The sequence below is a fragment of the Triturus cristatus genome, chromosome 7 (genome assembly GCF_964204655.1).
Source record: "Triturus cristatus chromosome 7, aTriCri1.1, whole genome shotgun sequence".
Lineage (NCBI taxonomy): Eukaryota > Metazoa > Chordata > Amphibia > Caudata > Salamandridae > Triturus > Triturus cristatus.
Window position 1 is genome coordinate 355,174,069 of NC_140590.1, and position 18,141 is coordinate 355,192,209.

Consider the following 18,141-nt stretch of genomic DNA (forward strand, 5'->3'; position numbering starts at 1 on the left):
AGGAGTTGTCTTCTGTCTGGCCAGTGGTTTTTTGGTGCTCCCAGGGCGTTCGCTATGAAATAGGTACCGCAAAGGCAAGTCAAAGGCAGTACCTGCATGGCATAGACTGCTGCAGTCCATGTCATGAAGGTACTGGCTTGCATGCACACAGGGGGGCACATGTTGTGCACCCCTGTGTGCAGCCACATGGAGTGAGTCGTTTTCTCACCACCACACTTTTCATGGCGGTTGCACAGTCATGAAAAGTGTGGGAGGGAGGAAACTTGTAATACACAGCAGCCCCGCCAAGCATATTGTGGCCTCAAGACGACTACTGCAGCAACCCCACGGATGGCCAGACTCCTAATAAGCCCCACAGTCTTTACTGTGAATGCCACTTTTTTGTGGCCGATATTAATGACTTCGATATTGTGTCATGGAACCTTTTTTTGGTTGTAAAATAAGATGTCTTTGCGCTGTGAGAAAAGTGATAAGAATATGCTAAGTAATGAATAGAATCCACATACCTTTACGCAAGAAAGAGCTCTTGTTTAGGTCGAAATATTCACTCATAAGGGAAAAGTTGGCCATTTTGTTGTCCTTCATACTTTTGAAGGTTGCATGTTTTACCACCAGATCAATGGCCTGCTCATCCAACTCTTCCCCAAGGAACTTACAGATCGTCATCACAGCTCCTCTCAGATCCTGGAAAAACAAACAAAAAATCTCATCAACACTGAAGGGCATAGGTGACATTGTGGTTGAAAGACAGCTCCTCATGCACACAGTTTGACTATGGGTGCAATTTATGAAAGGTAGCCCTGTATTGCTGCTTTATACACTAACATTTACATAAAAGAAGCAACCTAAACTTTGACCTTTTATAAGATGTTATATCTTCAACTAATTAACAGTTATGTATTTTAGCCCCATTATTATGTGTGCTTTTTAATTAGTACATCTTTTTGAGAAGTTTTAATGTCAAAATGTTATGATTACAGCTCTGAAGGGAACCCCTGCTGTATATTAGCATCAAATTCCAGCATACCCGATATAATGCCTTATTTTCCTTGAGTAAGCAAACATAGTTATCACGTGTCACATCTTCACATCTCTTAGGGATTGTGGTGTCAGGGCCAAGGAAGATTCCAGCTTTAGAACTGGAGAACCAGGGTAGAATTCTGATGTCAGCTCAACACCTTATGCTTCTTGGCAAATTAACGAATCTCACCATTCCTAAGTATATTTGGCCTTGTGTAATGTAACTGACTAAAATATCTTAATGTTATACTAGATAAGTCAAGTAAATATTGAGATACCATAAGTCTTTGTGTGCTTGCTCTCTTTTGATGTATTGGAAGGTTGATTGAACATGAAATGAAATAATTTATGTCAACAGATAAAACATTACATTTCAGCATAAATCATATGTATACAACCACCTAAATCAGAGATAATTTATGATTCAAAGGTGAAGGTCAACATGAATAGTATGTGATTTTGAAAATGGCATATAAGTGGCTTACACTACATAATCTTAACATTGTTATTGAAATTCATATCCAGGGAAAATCTCTCTGTATTAGACTTCATACACCAAGGGATAACATTCTTACAAGGGAGCATCTCAATGAATTAACAAATACAAAAGACCTCAAGAAAATCTAAATCTGTTTGTTACCAGATACATATTTGTGACGACAATAACCCTAGGGGGACCACACCTCAGGCATCTTACAGCTAATGATTGTAATTCTTTCATAAACAAGGTCATGTGATATGAACTCCTTGAGAGTATTCATTATCTACCATTAACTAATAGAGACCATCTTCATACAAGTAGTGCTGCTGTAATGATAAAATACAATATAATACTGGAAAGCCTTTAATCCATAATAGCCAAAAAGCAGAAATACGGCTAGTGTAGCCCGAAACACAAAAGAAAACATATTGTCAAGGTGAGACATCAACAAAGACTATAGATGTTATATTACCTACTGGCGGTCGCCAGTAGGTAGTTATAGTTAGGACCCTGTTTCCATAGGAAATCCGCAACATTCTATTTAGAATAACTTTGGCGCCGGTCGACGAATCCTTGCGAAATTTTCAAAATAGGTGGGGCGCTACGCTCCGCTCCTACCCTGAAAGTCTCGGGGGGATTCGTCAAGCAGGGGCCGAGAAAAAAGGGGGGTCCCAAAACGCGTTTTCCCCATGCATTTTTCCATAGGACCTTTAGACACAGCTACAGCCCGAACGGCTGAACAGAATTACTTGAAATTTGGCAGAGAGGTAGCCATAAGGTCAAGGAAGTGCCTTTTGCAGGTCTGGTGTAAATCTGTTCAGTATTTCCTGAGAAAATAGCATTTAAAAGCATATATATATGTGGGCGGAGCCTAACCACACATCTCATCCTGAGATCTGATTGGCTGTCAGCACTTCATCCAAGAAGTGTTGGCAGCCATCTTGGGACCAATATACATGATAACACCTCATTAAAAAGCATTGCAGTTAATAGAAGGTTTTAAGACTTTAGTTACATTATAAATCATTTGTTGATGGTACCATACTCATTTTAGGAATTGTGGTATGTTCTAAGGTGATTTCACCATGTGAAAAAGCCTTCTGCTGGGATGTCATGATTGAGAGAAAAATATTTTCTCATGCTTTTACCACAGAGGTTTGGAAGGTGATCTATAGGCTAAACTGAGAGCTTATTTTCTGTAAATTCACATTATCTTTCTCAGTCATGTGAGAATGAAGTCTGACATTCTCAGTAAAACATGTACATCCAACAAGGGCAGAGACTGTCAGTTGATTCCTTTGTGTTCTACTGCAGCTTCCCAGAGTGTTCCAAAGAACTACTAGAGCGCTAACAGTCCTACTTATGATAAACGTATGGCACACCTGAAGCCATCTTGCTTGGATTAAAGTGGTAACTCTTAAAACATTTAATTTAAAAAGGAACAAAATGAGGGGGTTCATTTTTCCATAAAAAGTATGATTAGTGCTGCAGAAAGAAAAATTAGGGCACATTTTGAGTGACTTCTCAAATCCTCTTCTATTTCATTAAAAAATTCTGACATGCAGACTGAAACATGCACTTTCAATACCAGCAGCAGTTTTCCCTGGTGAGCAGTAGCTTTACTACAGTGATCTAATGAGCAAAAAGAGTGCTAACATTCTGAATTTATGGCAAATGTGTGACACATCTGAATGCCTTCTTGATGGAATCAAAGTAAAAAACTGAAAGTATTTCCTACTGAGGAGACTGCAGTAAATGAGGAAATTAGGAAACTTCATAACAAATAAGTCTCCCAAGATGGCCACCAGAGACAAAAGAGCCCAAATGTAGCCCAAATATCACCCAGATGTAGCCCAAGTATAGCCCAATGACAGAATGTCCCAGAATGTTCTTAAAAACAACTAGAGCGCTTACTGTCTTCATTATGACAAAAGTAAGGCACACCTGAAGCCATCTTGATTGGAATAAACTGGTAACACTTAAAACATTTAATTTAAAAAGGAACACAATGAGGAGGTTCATTTTGCCATAGAAATTATGATTAATGCTGAAGAAAGAAAATGAGGGCACATTTTGAGTGACTTCTCAAATCCTCTTCTATTTCATTAAAAAATTCTGACATGCAGACTGAAACATGCACTTTTAATACCAGGAGCAGACTTCCATGGTGCAGTAGTTTTACTACAGTGATCTAATGAGCAACTAGAGTGCTAACATTCAGAATTTATGGCAAATGTGTGACATATCTGAATACCTTCATGATGGAATCAAAGTAAAAAACTGAAAGCATTTCCTACTGAGGAGACTGCAGTACATGAGGAAATTAGGAAACTTCATAACAAATAAATCTCCCAAGATGGCCACCGGAGACAAAAGAGCCCAAATGTAGCCCAAAATCACCCAGATGTAGCCCAAATATAGCCCAATGACAGAAGTGTGCAAAACACTTATTATTTTGTGTTTTTGCAGTGTTATATAGTGCAGACTTGTCAGGTATTGGAGTGCTTTACATGAGCATTGGTTACATCACACAAGAACAAATTCATTTTGGTTGTAGACATGGGGAGATTAAGTGATTTGACCAGAATCACAGAATGTCGAGCTGAAGCAGAAACTTCAACCTGGTTCCCCAGTTGCAAAGTCTGCAGTTCTGGAAGTAACACCACATCCTCTCCCCTAAGTGCAACATTTAATCAAGTGGTCAACTGGATAAAAAAACATAAAGATAACAAATAATTTAAAAGTGCTTTGTCGCTATTTGAAAACTCAGAAAATATGTCCTTATTTTAGTCTTTTAGAGCACTAACCATAATTTTGATGCCAATAAGACCCTCTCATATATGTAATTTCTAAAGGAAATGCTCTAGGTATTACAGTTTTGATTACATCAAGATGATGTCAGGCGTTCCACACTTTTGTAATAAATATAGAATGTTAGCAATCTAGTTGTTCATTAGGATACTGTTGAGAGGCAGAGGCCAGGGGCACGGACTCTGAAAATTGAAGGCAGGTAGGAGGGTGCAAAGGCAACAATTTAACCACACTGAGCAGGCAGGAAGGGCCGTGGAAGCACAACAGACTATGGAGGGCAGTGGAAAGGGGGGCAGGGGCAACAAACCAACAATACAGGACTTGCAAGAGAGGCTGTTGGAGGGAAGATCTATTACGGGTCAAGGAAGCTAGGGGCGGTCCCCAGATCCCCGGGAGCCACCACAGAACTGAGCAGGAGAGTGAGTCAGGGACAAAAGGGGCACCTTAATTTGAGCCGGGATGCCTAGGAACGCTTGCTCCAAAAATGAAGAAAACAGACATATGAGACATGGAATTGGAGGCAGAATACAATGGCAGTTTAATGAGAAGATGCAACTTCAAAGAAACCGCAGAATAGAGACATAAAGTACAAAATACAGAATCCAGATAATCATACAGCTGTCATAATATTCTCTGTATCTCAATTAATGTACTGACAGAGAGAGAGAGAAAACACATCTATAAATGCATCATGAGAAACAAGTTACACCAAGGAAAATGTTACCTAGGAACACTCACGTTTACTCTTAGAGAAAGCATTCCTGCAATTACAATACAAAATCTTTTAAATGCAAAAGTAAAGAGAACAATGGTTAAACATAACATGACATTTCATATAGGTAAAATAGAATAAGATACTTCAAGCAAAGCAGAGCAAGACATTTTAAGCAAAGGAAGACAAGAGCTCCCAGCTCTTGGGGAAAACCTGCACTGCCTGTTAACCTACATACAGACGGCGAGGTAGTCCGTCGATATCTGTGGGTGCTCCCTTTTTATATCATTTTGTGGGCTCCTTTGCACGCTACATCTACCTACGTATGCTACCCAAAAGCTTCGTCTGCAGATTTTACCAGACATTTCGTCATTTACCCACTTAATGCTGACAATGGACTGGGTGAAAAGGTCAGTCTCTCAGGCCAATCGCTTATCGTAAGTTCCATAGAGCAAGCAGAAAATAATGGGTATTGTACGGGAATTCAATATATTCATGTATAAAATCTCCTCAGTTCTCCTAACTTGACGCTCTGCGGTTGCCACTTCCTTAAAAGCGGGAAACCTGCCCAGGAAGCAAGTACCAGTCCAGGATGCAGCCTACTGTATGTCGACAGCTTCAGGGGGATGTTGAACTTTGATACCGAGCACGGAGCACTCGGGTAGGGTGGGGGCTACTAGTTTGGATCAGAAGGCCTCGCAGACCTGCCTTCAGACTGCTATACACTAAAATTGCAGAGCTATGGTCAATTTAACAAAGAGGCCTACATATTGAACAGAAGGGCCTACACAGGGGTTTTATGCTGGCTGAGTGGAAAGGATGTCTCAGGATAATTATATAGCAACACAGGACCCGCTGGTCAATTTAATACGGCCTACAAATGCAGCTGGCAGGGCAAGGACAAGGGTCTCATACTTCAGGTGTGGACAGAACGGGCCAGGGGCCCCCTGTGATACAAAATCTACCCTCCTTCAAGGCTGTGGCAATGTAATAGACCATTGTGGGCAGAAGGAAGAGGCAATGGTAGTACAACCATACATGCCAACAGACCCGATTCAGCCAGGAAACGTCCAATGTTTTTAAGCTCAAATGGGCTTTATTTGATCTGTCTCCTGTCTACAATATCCTCTTTTCAATGTAACTCGAAGGGGAAAATCAATACCCCAGTTTTTTTTCAAAATCTCCCTCTTACCAAGTTCAAAATGTTCGCAAGTATGGTACATTGGATCATGGAAGGAAATGGGATAGGGACATGGACTTGGATAACAGAGGACAGGAGGGACATGGAGAGGTGCACCAAACTGACCCTGCAGGGCAGGCATCAGGGTTTGCAGCAGCACAATACACCACACAGGGCATGCAGGACGGGAGTGCAGCACAACAATCCATAGAAAGCAAGAGGGAGGGGACAGGACCATGCACATGGACAACAGAGAACAGAGGGGCAAGAGGCAATGGTAGCTAGCTGACCATAATGGACAGACAGGAGAGAAAGCTGCAGTATAACAGACCATAAAGGGCAGGAGGGACGGATCAGGGGCATTACAATGGAACAGACAAGCCAGGAGGGAGGGAGTAGGGCTGGGGGCAAGGGGGCAGGGCAGGAGCAGCAAGATAGCCATGGAGGTCAGGCAGGATGGGCACTAGAAGCAAGACACACCATGAAGAGCAACAGTGAGACTGTGATGGCATACACACAGACCATGGAGGGAAGGTGGGAGGGGGTCAGGGGCAGCTAACTGACCACACAGGGAAGGTGGGAGGGGCCATGGCAGCACAGAAGACCATGCATGGCAAGTGGGAGGGTTAGTGGCAGCACAATGGCTATGATGGGCAAGAAGGAGGGTGGAGGGGCATGCACAAAGGACGATGGAGGATAGAAGGAAGGGTCAGGACCTGTGCACAGACAAGAAAGTTCAGGGGAAGGGACCTCACAACAGACCACACGGGGCAGGCAGGAGGAGCAGTTGCAGCACAACAGACCAGGGAGGGCAGAAGGGTGTGGCAGTACAATGGACCATGTAGGACAGGAGGAAGAGGATAGGGGCATGGCATGTGGACAGGCAGGGTGGAGGTGGCAGGGACAGGTTACAGTCATCTGACAATGCTAGGCAGGTGGGAGGGGAGTGGCAGCTCAACAGAACACTCAGAGTAGATAGGAGTGGCAGGTCCATGGGACATGGTGGGCAACAAGGATGGAGCAGGGGCATGCACAAAGACATCGGAGGGCAGGGGGAAGGAGAATAGGGGCAGCAAGCTAAGCACAGAGTTTAAGCAGGAGGTCAATGATGGGGCATAGAATTGGGCAATGGAGGGCAGGAGGAGTGGACTGGTACTTCATACTAAATTGAGGGCAGTGGCAGCACATCAGACCATGCATGGCAGGAGGGAGGAGGCTAGTCCATGGATTCACACAACAGAGGATAGGGAGGAAGGGGATGGGGCAGCAAGCTAACTGTTCAGAGAAGGCGGGTATTAGGAACTTTATTGTTTTTAAAACATTGTGTCTGTGCGAACTACTTAAAATATGAACAAGTATGCAGCATAATCTCACTTTTATTCAGGAAGAAGAGGACGTTTGTGACTGTGACTCCGGGCTCAATTGGCAGAAACACCCCCTGACCCTCCACCCCCTATCGCAAAATGTAATGCCCGTGAAAAGGGTAGGTGAACACAGTGTTATATAGAACATAGTCCTGAGAGCACGATTGAAAATGAAAACTAGATATAGTGTATGGTATAAACTATGCACCAAAAAGTGTGATATAAGATGAACCGGGCGTGAAATATAATATGCAATACATTGTGCGCAATGACAGATTCATTGGAGAGCGCGAGATAGCACAGGCACTAGCGCGTGCTATGCGATATGCGCCTTGGAGTGTAATATGCACAGGGCAGTGTTGTGTAACCTAACTAGTCTCTAAAGTTGTAATATAAAATATTTGCTGGGGAGTGTAACGTTGCATATGCACTGTGACAAAGATATGGATCCCAGATTGTAATATGTATGGCATAGCACTGTGCGTTATAACATAGGCATCGAGAAAGGCACGTTAGATGGGGCAATATAACCCGTGCGAAGACAAGTGTGGCATGACATATTCACGGGGTGGTGTTACAGTGCACATGGGCTAGAGAGTGTCATAGCATATGCACTAGCTAGTGGAATACAACACAGAGGTGTGTGGCACTCGGCAGGCAATGGTGGGTGTAACACAGCATTGGGCTCTGTCAGGAGCACGCTGTGACTCTCAAGTGATGTTCGTCCCCTTTCCAGAGAGTAAAATAAAAAGTATTACACATCCGGCAGTGGATGTGTGTTTTATTAACCGTGAGGGGGGTTTCTTGCATGGTTTTGGTCGAATTTTTGTCGAATCCCCTTTGAATGGCTTGGTGTGCATGTGTATTAAATGTGCCCGTCAATAGCTACCCATGTTTGTATAAATAAACGACAAGGGTGTCTACCAGGATTAGGCACGGTAGGGCATCAGACATGTCAGAGCTTCACTAGTGGTGTAAATACATTCCACGTGGATTCATTGCATGCATAGTCGCCTTTTAATGAATATCACGCAAATCGTCATGGTGATAGGTACGTACGGTTTGTCCAGCATGTCCTAGGTGTGTCTATAAATATATATTTTTTAAAAATATTAAAAAACAGTGGCCGGCCCTGGGGATTGGGGTCAAAAAAATATAATTAGGAGACTGGCCCTGGGGGATGGGGTCATCAGGGCCAATAAATTAGAATAAGAAGGGGAACCAAACAGCCCCCCTTCTTAAAAAACTAAAATAAATAAAAGACTGGCATCATGCCGGAGGCCATGCCCCCTCCGTGCAGCACTCTGCAAACGCGCCCCCAACAGGCATCTCCAGTATGCGCCAGGGAGCTGCGCTGCAGCCAGGTGTTCTGAGGCCAAGCCCCTTTTTACACCTCTCTGCAACGCAGCTCTGTGGCGCTTACTGGAGGTACCTAGTGGTATAGTTTGACCCTAGGGACCCTTAGGATTCAGGGGGACTTAATCTCTCAACTTAGAACAGCCACAGGGCGCGTTTACACAGTGGTGAAGGGAGGGGACGGGGCCTGAGGTGACGTGTGCAAACACGCACTATGGCACGTTTTAAATTGGGGATATAATTTCCCTTCAATTCTGAGGGCCCCTGGGGGCTAACTAGCCCACCAAGTGCTTCCAGTAAGCGCCACTGAGCTGCATTGCAGAGAGGTGGTCCAGGCTGTGCCACTTTTTACACCTCTCTGCAACGCAGCTCTGTGGCACTTACTGGAGGTACCTAGTGGGCTAGTTGGACCCTAGGGACCCTCAGGATTCAAATGAACTCAATCTCCCAACTAAAAATGGACACAGGGCGTGTTTACACAGTGGTGAAGGGAGGGGACGGGGCCTGAGTTAACGTGTGCAAAAACGCCCTGTGGCCTGTTTTAAGAGGTAGTTTTAATCCCCATGCCCTATTATACACTAGGGGCTTACAGAGGAGGTCATGCTAATCACAGGGGGACCCCAACGCATAATGTTCCCTAGTGTATGTAGGTGTTTTCACTGTATTCTAAGTGTCTTTTAACATAGCACTGGCTCTAGGACTGGTTAGTCAGACTCAGTTACCACCAGTATCCGTCTGAAAAAGTTGAGGGTACAGGATGATTTTGCAACAAGGCTTCTTTCTGCTCTTCTTTTTGTTCTTTCTGCACGTTATCCTTCTTCCTGCACTTATCTTCGTATTTGAGGACTTCTGTTGCTTCTTTCTGCACTTCTTTTGTTTCTTTCTGTGCATTTTTTCTTCTTTCTTCACATGTCCTATCTCTGTAGGCATAGTTAGAAATTAGCATTTAAAAAACCTTTGAAATTCACAGAAAAAACCATAGGTTTCAGGCACGTTATAGTTAGGAATTAGCATTTAAAAAACCTCAGAAATTCACTGAAAAAACCATAGGTTTCAGGGGTGTTATAATTAGCAGGACTTTTCACTTGTACAAAACCATTGAAATTCCCCCGTTATAGTTAGTTCAGCTAACTATAACTCGCGCGCCCGCAATGCACTGCTGATGACGTCACATATTACATCACTCATGACATGGTCAGTGACATCACTCATGACATCACTGATGACATCTCAAATGACATCACTGATGACATCACTGATGACATCATCCTTGTGATAGAGTGGCAGACCTCCTCTCACCCTAATATAACCTTTGATACACACATTCAAAAATAGAGACTAAAATTTTCAAAACAATGGACATACCAATACCAGTTACAACAACCTCTTCAGTAATTCTAAGATCCACATACACATCCACTCATTCACCAACAGTCCTATACAGTCACTCATACATGTACTCACTCATCATATGTACTCATACACCTATACATCCTGTTACACAATGCCACTCATCCATAGAGTTACTCACACACATAGTCACTCATGCTAATAAAGAATCAAACATACATTTACTTGCATATACAGTTATACACACACCACCATACTTACTTCTACGGAAACTTACACATACTTAGTCTTTTAAACAATCACTTATAGAAACACATACTTATTCATACAGGAACTCTTTCAATCTCTCACTCTCACATATACTCACATATATACACCAATAGTCACATATACTAGTTTAAAACATATGTAGATACTCATAAAGACACTATTGAGACAGTCATTCACTCACTAACACACCCATACACACACTCATCCACCCATACAGTCCTGCACACATGCTGTGTTCAACACATACAAACAGTGAGTCACTCATTCATGCACCTATGCACTACGTAATACCCCCCACCGAACCATGCAGACACTCAGACTGATACTCAAAAAACCAACTAATAACCTATATAGACACCCATGTAGCTACTCACCAACCCATGCAGCCACTTATACACAAAGTGAGAGACTGATGCAGATATTTACATATTTAAACATTACTCACTAAGCCATGTATTCACTATGATACACTTAATCAGTCAGTTACACAATCAATTTTTCAAAAACAAATCATCCATTTAGACACTTATATACCCATTTATTCTTCCATCGACCTTGAGATATACATATATAAAACATATTTAATTTTCAGAAAAACACACATTCACTGGATGATGTCATCAGTGATGTCATTTGAGATGTCATCAGTGATGTCATGAGTGATGTCACTGACCATGTCATGAGTGATGTAATATGTGACGTCATCAGCAGTGCATTGCGGGCGCGCGAGTTATAGTTAGCTGAACTAACTATAACGGGGGAATTTCAATGGTTTTGTACAAGTGAAAAGTCCAGCTAACTATAACACCCCTGAAACCTATGGTTTTTTCAGTGAATTTCTGAGGTTTTTTAAATGCTAATTCCTAACTATAACGTGCCTGAAACCTATGGTTTTTTCTGTGATATATATATATATATATATATATATATGTATATATATATATATATATATATTCACTGAAAAAACCATAGGTTTCAGGGGCGTTATAGTTAGCTGGACTTTTCACTCGTACAAAACCATTGAAATTCCCCTGTCATAGTTAGTTCAGCTAACTATAACTCGCGCACCCGCAATGCACTGCTGATGACCTCACATATTACATCACTCATGACATGGTCAGTGACATCACTCATGACATCACAGATGACATCACCCAGTGAATGTGTGTTTTTCTGAAAATTACATATGTTTTATATATGTATATCTCCAGGTCGATGGAAGAATAAATGGGTATATAAGTGTCTAAATGGATGATTTGTTTTTGAAAAATTGATTGCATAACTGACTGATTAAGTGTATCTTAGTGCATACATGGCTTAGTGAGTAATGTTTAAATATGTAAATATCTGTATCAGTATCTCACTTTGTGTATAAGTGGCTGCATGGGTTGGTGAGTTGCTACATGAGTGTCTATATAGGTTATTAGTTGGTTTTTGAGTATCAGTATGAGTGTCTGTATGGTTCGGTTGGGGTATTACATAGTGCATAGGTGCATGAATGAGTGAGTCACTGTTTGTATGTGTTGAAGACAGTATGTGTGCAGGACTGTATGGGTGGATGAGTGTGTGCATGGGTGTGTTAGTGAGTGAATGACTGTCTCAATAGTATCTTTATGAGTAACTACATATGTTTTAAACTAGTGTATGTGACTATTGGTGTATATAAGTGAGTATATGTGAGAGTGAGAGATTGGAAGAGTTCCTGTATGAATAAGTATGTGTTTCTATAGGTGATTGTTTAAAAGACTAAGTATGTGTACGTTTCTGTAGAAGTAAGTGTGGTGGTGTGTGTATAACTGTATATGCAAGTAAATGGATGTTTGATTCTTTATTAGCATGAGTGACTATGTGTGTGAGTAACTCTATGGATGAGTGGCGTTGTGTAACAGAATATATAGGTGTATGAGTAAATAGGATGAGTGAGTACATGTATGAGTGACTGTATAGGACTGTTGGTGAATGAGTGTATGTGGATCTTAGAATTACTGAATAGGTTGTTGTAACTGGGAATTGGTATGTCCATTGTTTTGAAAATTTTAGTTTCCATTTTTGAATGTGTGTATCAAAGGTTATATTAGGGGGAGAGGAGGTCTGCCACTCTATCACAAGGATGATGTCATCAGTGATGTCATCAGTGATGTCATGAGTGATGTCACTGACCATGTCATGAGTGATGTAATATGTGATGTCATCAGCAGTGCATTGCGGGCGCGCAAGTTATAGTTAGCTGAACTAACTATAACGGGGGAATTTCAATGGTTTTGTACGAGTGAAAAGTCCAGCTAACTATAACGTTCCTGAAACCTATGGTTTTTTTAGTGAATTTTAAAGGTTTTTTAAATGCTAATTTCTAACTATGCCTACAGAGATAGGACATGTGAAGAAAGAAGAAAAAACGCACAGAAAGAAAAAAAAGAAATGCAGAAAGAAGCAACAGAAGTCCTCAAAGACGAAGAAAAGTGCAGGAAGAAGGATAACGTGCAGAAAGAACAAACAGAAGAGCAGAAAGAAGTCTTGTTGCAAAATCATCCTGTATCCTCAACTTTTTCAGACGGATACTGGTGGTAACTGAGTCTGACTAACCAGTCCTAGAGCCAGTGCTTTGTTAAAAGACACTCAGAATACAGTGAAAACACCTACATACACTAGGGAAGACTATGCGTTGGGGTCCCCCTGTGATTAGCATGACCTCCTCTGTAAGCCCCTAGTATATAATAGGGCAGGGGATTAAAACTACCTCTTAAAACGCGCCACAGGGCGTGTTTGCACACGTCACCGCAGGCCCCGTCCCCTCCCTTCCCCACTGTGTAAACACGCCCTGTGAAGTTGGGAGATTAAGTCCCCTTGAATCCTGAGGGTCCCTAGGGGCAAAATAGCCCACTAGGTACATCCAGTAAGCGCCATTGCAAAGAGGTGTAAAAAGGGGCACGGCCTGCACCACCTCTCTGCAACGCAGAGCAGTGGCACTTACTGGAAGCACCTGGTGGGCTAGTTGGCCCCCAGGGTCCCTCAGGATTGAAAGGGAATTATTTCCCCAACTTAAAACGAGCCACAGGACGTGTTTGCACACGTCACCTCAGGCCCCGTCCCCTCCCTTCACCACTGTGTAAACACGCCCTGTGGCCGTTCTAAGTTGAGAGATTAAGTCCCCTTGAATCCTAAGGGTCCCTCGGGTCAAACTAGCCCACTAGGTACCTCCAGTAAGTGCCACAGAGCTGCGTTGCATGGCCTCAGAACACCTGTCTGCAACGCAGCTCCCTGGCGCATACTGGAGATGCCTGTTGGGCTAGTTGGCCCTCAGGGACCCTCAGTATTGAAGGGGAATTAATTCCCCAACTTACAACTGGCCAGGGGGCGCATTTTCAGAGTGCTGCAAGGAGGGGGCGTGGCCTCCGGCGTGATGCCGGTCTTTTATTTTATTTTTTTAAGAAGGAGGGCTGTGTGGCCCCCCTTCTTTTTCTATTTTATTGGCCCTGGGGACCCCATTCCCCAGCACCCTAAGTTTTTTTTGTTGAAAAAAATAAAATTGGAAGGGGGCCGCGTGGCCCCCCTCCCAAGGCCTTAATCGGCCTCGGGGACCCCAACCCCCGGGTCATGGCCGTTTTTTTTTGTTTTTTGTTTTTTTTTGTTTTTATTCTTTATGAGGGGGCTGCGTTGCCCCCTTCCTCAGGTCACTGATGGCCCCGGGGACCCCATCCCCCTGGGCCGGCGTTTTGTTTTTTAAATTTAAAAAAATATATATTTATAGAAACACCTAGGACATGCTGGACAAACCGTATGTACCTATCACCATGACGATTTGCATGATATTCATTAAAAGGCGACTATGCATCCAAGTGGAATGTATTTACAAAACTAGGGAAGCTCTGACGTGTCTGATGCCCTACCGTGCCTAATCCCGGCGCCCCCGCCGGTGGGTACTCTCCAAGTAGACACTGTTGACGTTTATTTATACAAACATGGGTAGCTATTGACGGGCACATTTAATGCACACCAAGCCATTCAAAGGGGATTCGACAAAAATTCAACCAAACTATGCAAGAAATCCCCCTCACGGTTAATAAAACACACATCCACTGCCGGATGTGTAATACTTTTTATTTTACTCTCTGGAAAGGAGACGAACCTCACTTGAGAGTCACAGCGTGCTCCTGCCTGAGCCCAATGCTGTGTTACACCCACCTGTGCCCGCCGAGTGCCACACACCTCTGTATTGTATTCCACCAGCTAGTGCATGTGCTATGACACTCTCTAGCCCATGTGCACTGTAACACCACCCCGTGAATATGTCATGCCACACTTGCCTTTGCACAGGTTATATTGCCCAATCTAACGTGCCTTCCTTGATACCTATGTTATAACGCACAGCGCTATGCCATACATATTACAATCTGGGATCCATATCTTTGTCTCGGTGCATATGCAACGTTGCACTCCCCAGCACATATTTTATATTACAACTTTAGAGATAAGTTAGGTTACAAAAAACTGCCCTGTGCATATTACACTCCAAGGTGCATATCGCATAGCACGCGCTAGTGCCTGTGCTATCTCGCGCTCTCCAATGAATCTGTCATTGCGCACAATGTACTGCATATTATATTTCACGCCCCGGTTCATCTTATATCACACTTTTTGGTGCATAGTTTATACCATATACTATATCTAGTTTTCATTTTCAATCGTGCTCTCAGGACTATGTTCTATATAACACTGCGTCCACCTACCCTTTTCACAGGCATTACATTTTGCGATGGGGGTGGAGGGTCAGGGGGTGTTTCTGCCAAGTGAGCCCGGAGTCACAGTCACAAACGTCCTCTTCTTCCTGAATAAAAGTGAGATTATGCTGCATACTTGTTCATATTTTAAGTAGTTCGCACAGACACACATTTTAAAAACAATAAAGTTCCTAATACCCACCTTCTCTGAACAGTTAGCTTGCTGCCCCATCCACCTCCTCCCTATGCTCTGTTGTCTGAATCCATGGACTAGCCTCCTCCCTCCTGCCATGCATGGTCTGATGTGCTGCCACTGCCCTCCATTTAGCATAATGTACCAGTCCACTCCTCCTGTCCTCCATTGCACAATTCTATGGCCCATCATTGACCTCCTGCTTAGCCTCTGTGCTTAGCTTGCTGTCCCTATTCTCCTTCCCCCGGCCCTCCGATGTCTTTGTGCATGCCCCTGCTCCATCCTTTTTGCCCACCATGTTCCATGGACCTGCCACTCCTATCTACTCTGAGTGTTCTGTTGAGCTGCCACTCCCCTCCCACCTGCCTAGCATTGTCAGATGACTGTAACCTGTCCCTGCCACCTCCACCCTGCCTGTCCACATGCAATGCCCCTATCCCCTTCCTCCTGTCCTCCATGGTCCATTTTACTGCCCTCCCTCGTCTGTTGTGCTGCAACTGCTCCTCCTGCCTGCTCCACGTGGTATGTTGTGAGGGCCCTTCCCCTGAACTCTCTTGTCTGTGCCCAGGTCCTGACCCTCCCTTCTATTCTCAATGGTCCTTTGTGCATGCCCCTGCATCCTCCTTCTTGCCCATCATAGCCATTGTGCTGCCACTAACCCTACCGCTTGCCATGCATGGTCTTCTGTGCTGCCATGGCCCCTCCCACCTTCCCTGTGTGGTCAGCTAGCTGTCCCTGACCGCCTCCCACCTTCCCTCCATGGTCTGTGTGTATGCCATCATAGTCTCACTGTTGCTCTCCATGGTGTGTCTTGTTTCTAGTGCCCATCCTGCCTGACCTCCAAGGACATCTTGCTGCTCCTGCCCTGCCCCCTTGCCCCCAGCCCTCTGTTTCCATGTGCAGACCCCTATTCCCTCCCTCCTGGCTTGTCTGTTCCATGGTAATGCCCCTGAGCCGTCCCTCCTGCCCTTTATGGTCTGTTATGCTGCAGCTTTCTCTCCTGTCTGTCCATTATGGCCAGCTAGCTACCATTGCCTCTTTCCCCTCTGTTCTCTGTTGTCCATGTGCATAGTCTTGTCCCCTCCCTATTTCTTTCTATTGATTGTTGTGCTGCACTCCCGTCCCGCATGCCCTGTGTGGTGTATTGTGCTGCTGCAAACCCTGATGCCTGCCCTGTAGGGTGAGTTTGGTGCACCTCTCCATGTCCCTCCTGTCCTCTGTTATCCGAGTCCATGTCCCTACCCCAATTCCTCCTGCCTACCATTATCCAATGTACCATACTTGTGAACATTTTGAACTTGGTAAGAGGGAGATTTTGAAAAAAAACTGGGGTATTGATTTCCCCCTTTGAGTTACATTGAAAAAGAGGAGATTGTAGACAGGAGACAGATCAAATAAAGCCCATTTGAGCTTAAAAACATTGGATGTTTCCTGGCTGAAACGGGTCTGTTGGCATGTATGGTTGTACTACCACTGCCTCTTCCTTCTGCCCACAATGGTATATTATATTGCCACAGCCTCTCTTGCCAGTCCTGTATTGTTGGTTTGTTGCCCCTGCCCCCCTTTCCACTGCCCTCCATAGTCTGTTGTGCTGCCGCTGCCCTTCCTGCCTGCCCAGTGTGGTCAAATTGTTGCCTCTGCACTTTCCTACCTGCCTTCAATTTTCAGACTCCGTGCCCCTGGCCTCTGCCTCTCAACAGTATCCCAATGAACAACTAGATTGCTAACATTCTATATTTATTACAAAAGTGTGGAACGCCTGACGTCATCTTGATGTAATCAAAACTGTAATACCTAGAGCCAATCCTTTAGAAATTACATATATGAGAGGGTCTTATTTTCATGAAAATTATGGTTAGTGCTCTAAAAAACTAAAATGATGACATATTTTCTGAGTTTTCAAATAGAGACAAAGAACTTTTAAATTATTTGTAATCTTTATGTTTTTTTTATCTAGTTGACAACTTGATTAAATGTTGCACTTTTTCACGATTTTTCATAATTTCATGATGAAGATCCTCTAGAGAAAAGACAAAGTTGAAATAACATTAGCATATCAGTTGAAACCTGAACTATTTTCTGACTGGTATCCTAAAATATCATCAACAGTGTCCATTTTTCATTTTCTTTGCAGTTTCATCATTCTCTTGAATTGATTTCTTTTTTGAATCTCCGTAGAATATTTGTCTTATTTTCGTTTTGGACACACAAGTTTCTCATATATGAGAAAATAACCTAAGTTAGGAGCATGAAGTCTCCTTAACCGATTGATTTTTATGAGAAAAAGATTAGTGCTGATGTAAATTGTGTAAAAGAGTACAATCAAATGCAAACCAGATAATGTTCTTACTCAAGACAAGGGTAGTGCCTGGGTGATTGGAACAGTGCATAGCTAATGTTTTGGTGACTGCATGAGTGCAGGGATAATGTATGGGGGATAGGGGAGTGCATAGGTGATGCCTGGGTGATTGCATGAGTGTAGGGGTAATGTCTAACTGATGACATGAGTGTAGGGGTAGTACCTGGGTGATTGGAGGAATCCATAGGTAATGCCTGGGTGATTACATGAGTGCAGGGGTAGTGCCTGGGTGATTAGAGAAGTGCATAGGTAGTGCCTGGGTGATTTTATAAGTGTATGGGTACTGCCTGAGCGATTGAAGGAGTGCATGGCAATGCCTAGGTGATT

The 18,141-nt window shown here is 43.4% G+C and overlaps 1 protein-coding gene across 2 annotated transcripts in view; it reads right to left on the bottom strand.

Annotated features, from left to right (window-relative positions):
- Positions 1-18,141, bottom strand: part of LOC146809656 (sulfotransferase 2B1-like) — a 710,434-nt gene that overhangs the window by 89,866 nt on the left and 602,427 nt on the right. For both annotated transcript variants that reach the window (XM_085616512.1, XM_085616511.1), the window contains exon 6: positions 507-684. In XM_085616512.1, the coding sequence (XP_085472638.1) occupies positions 507-684 (178 nt within the window). The remainder of the gene's footprint in view (positions 1-506; positions 685-18,141) is intronic.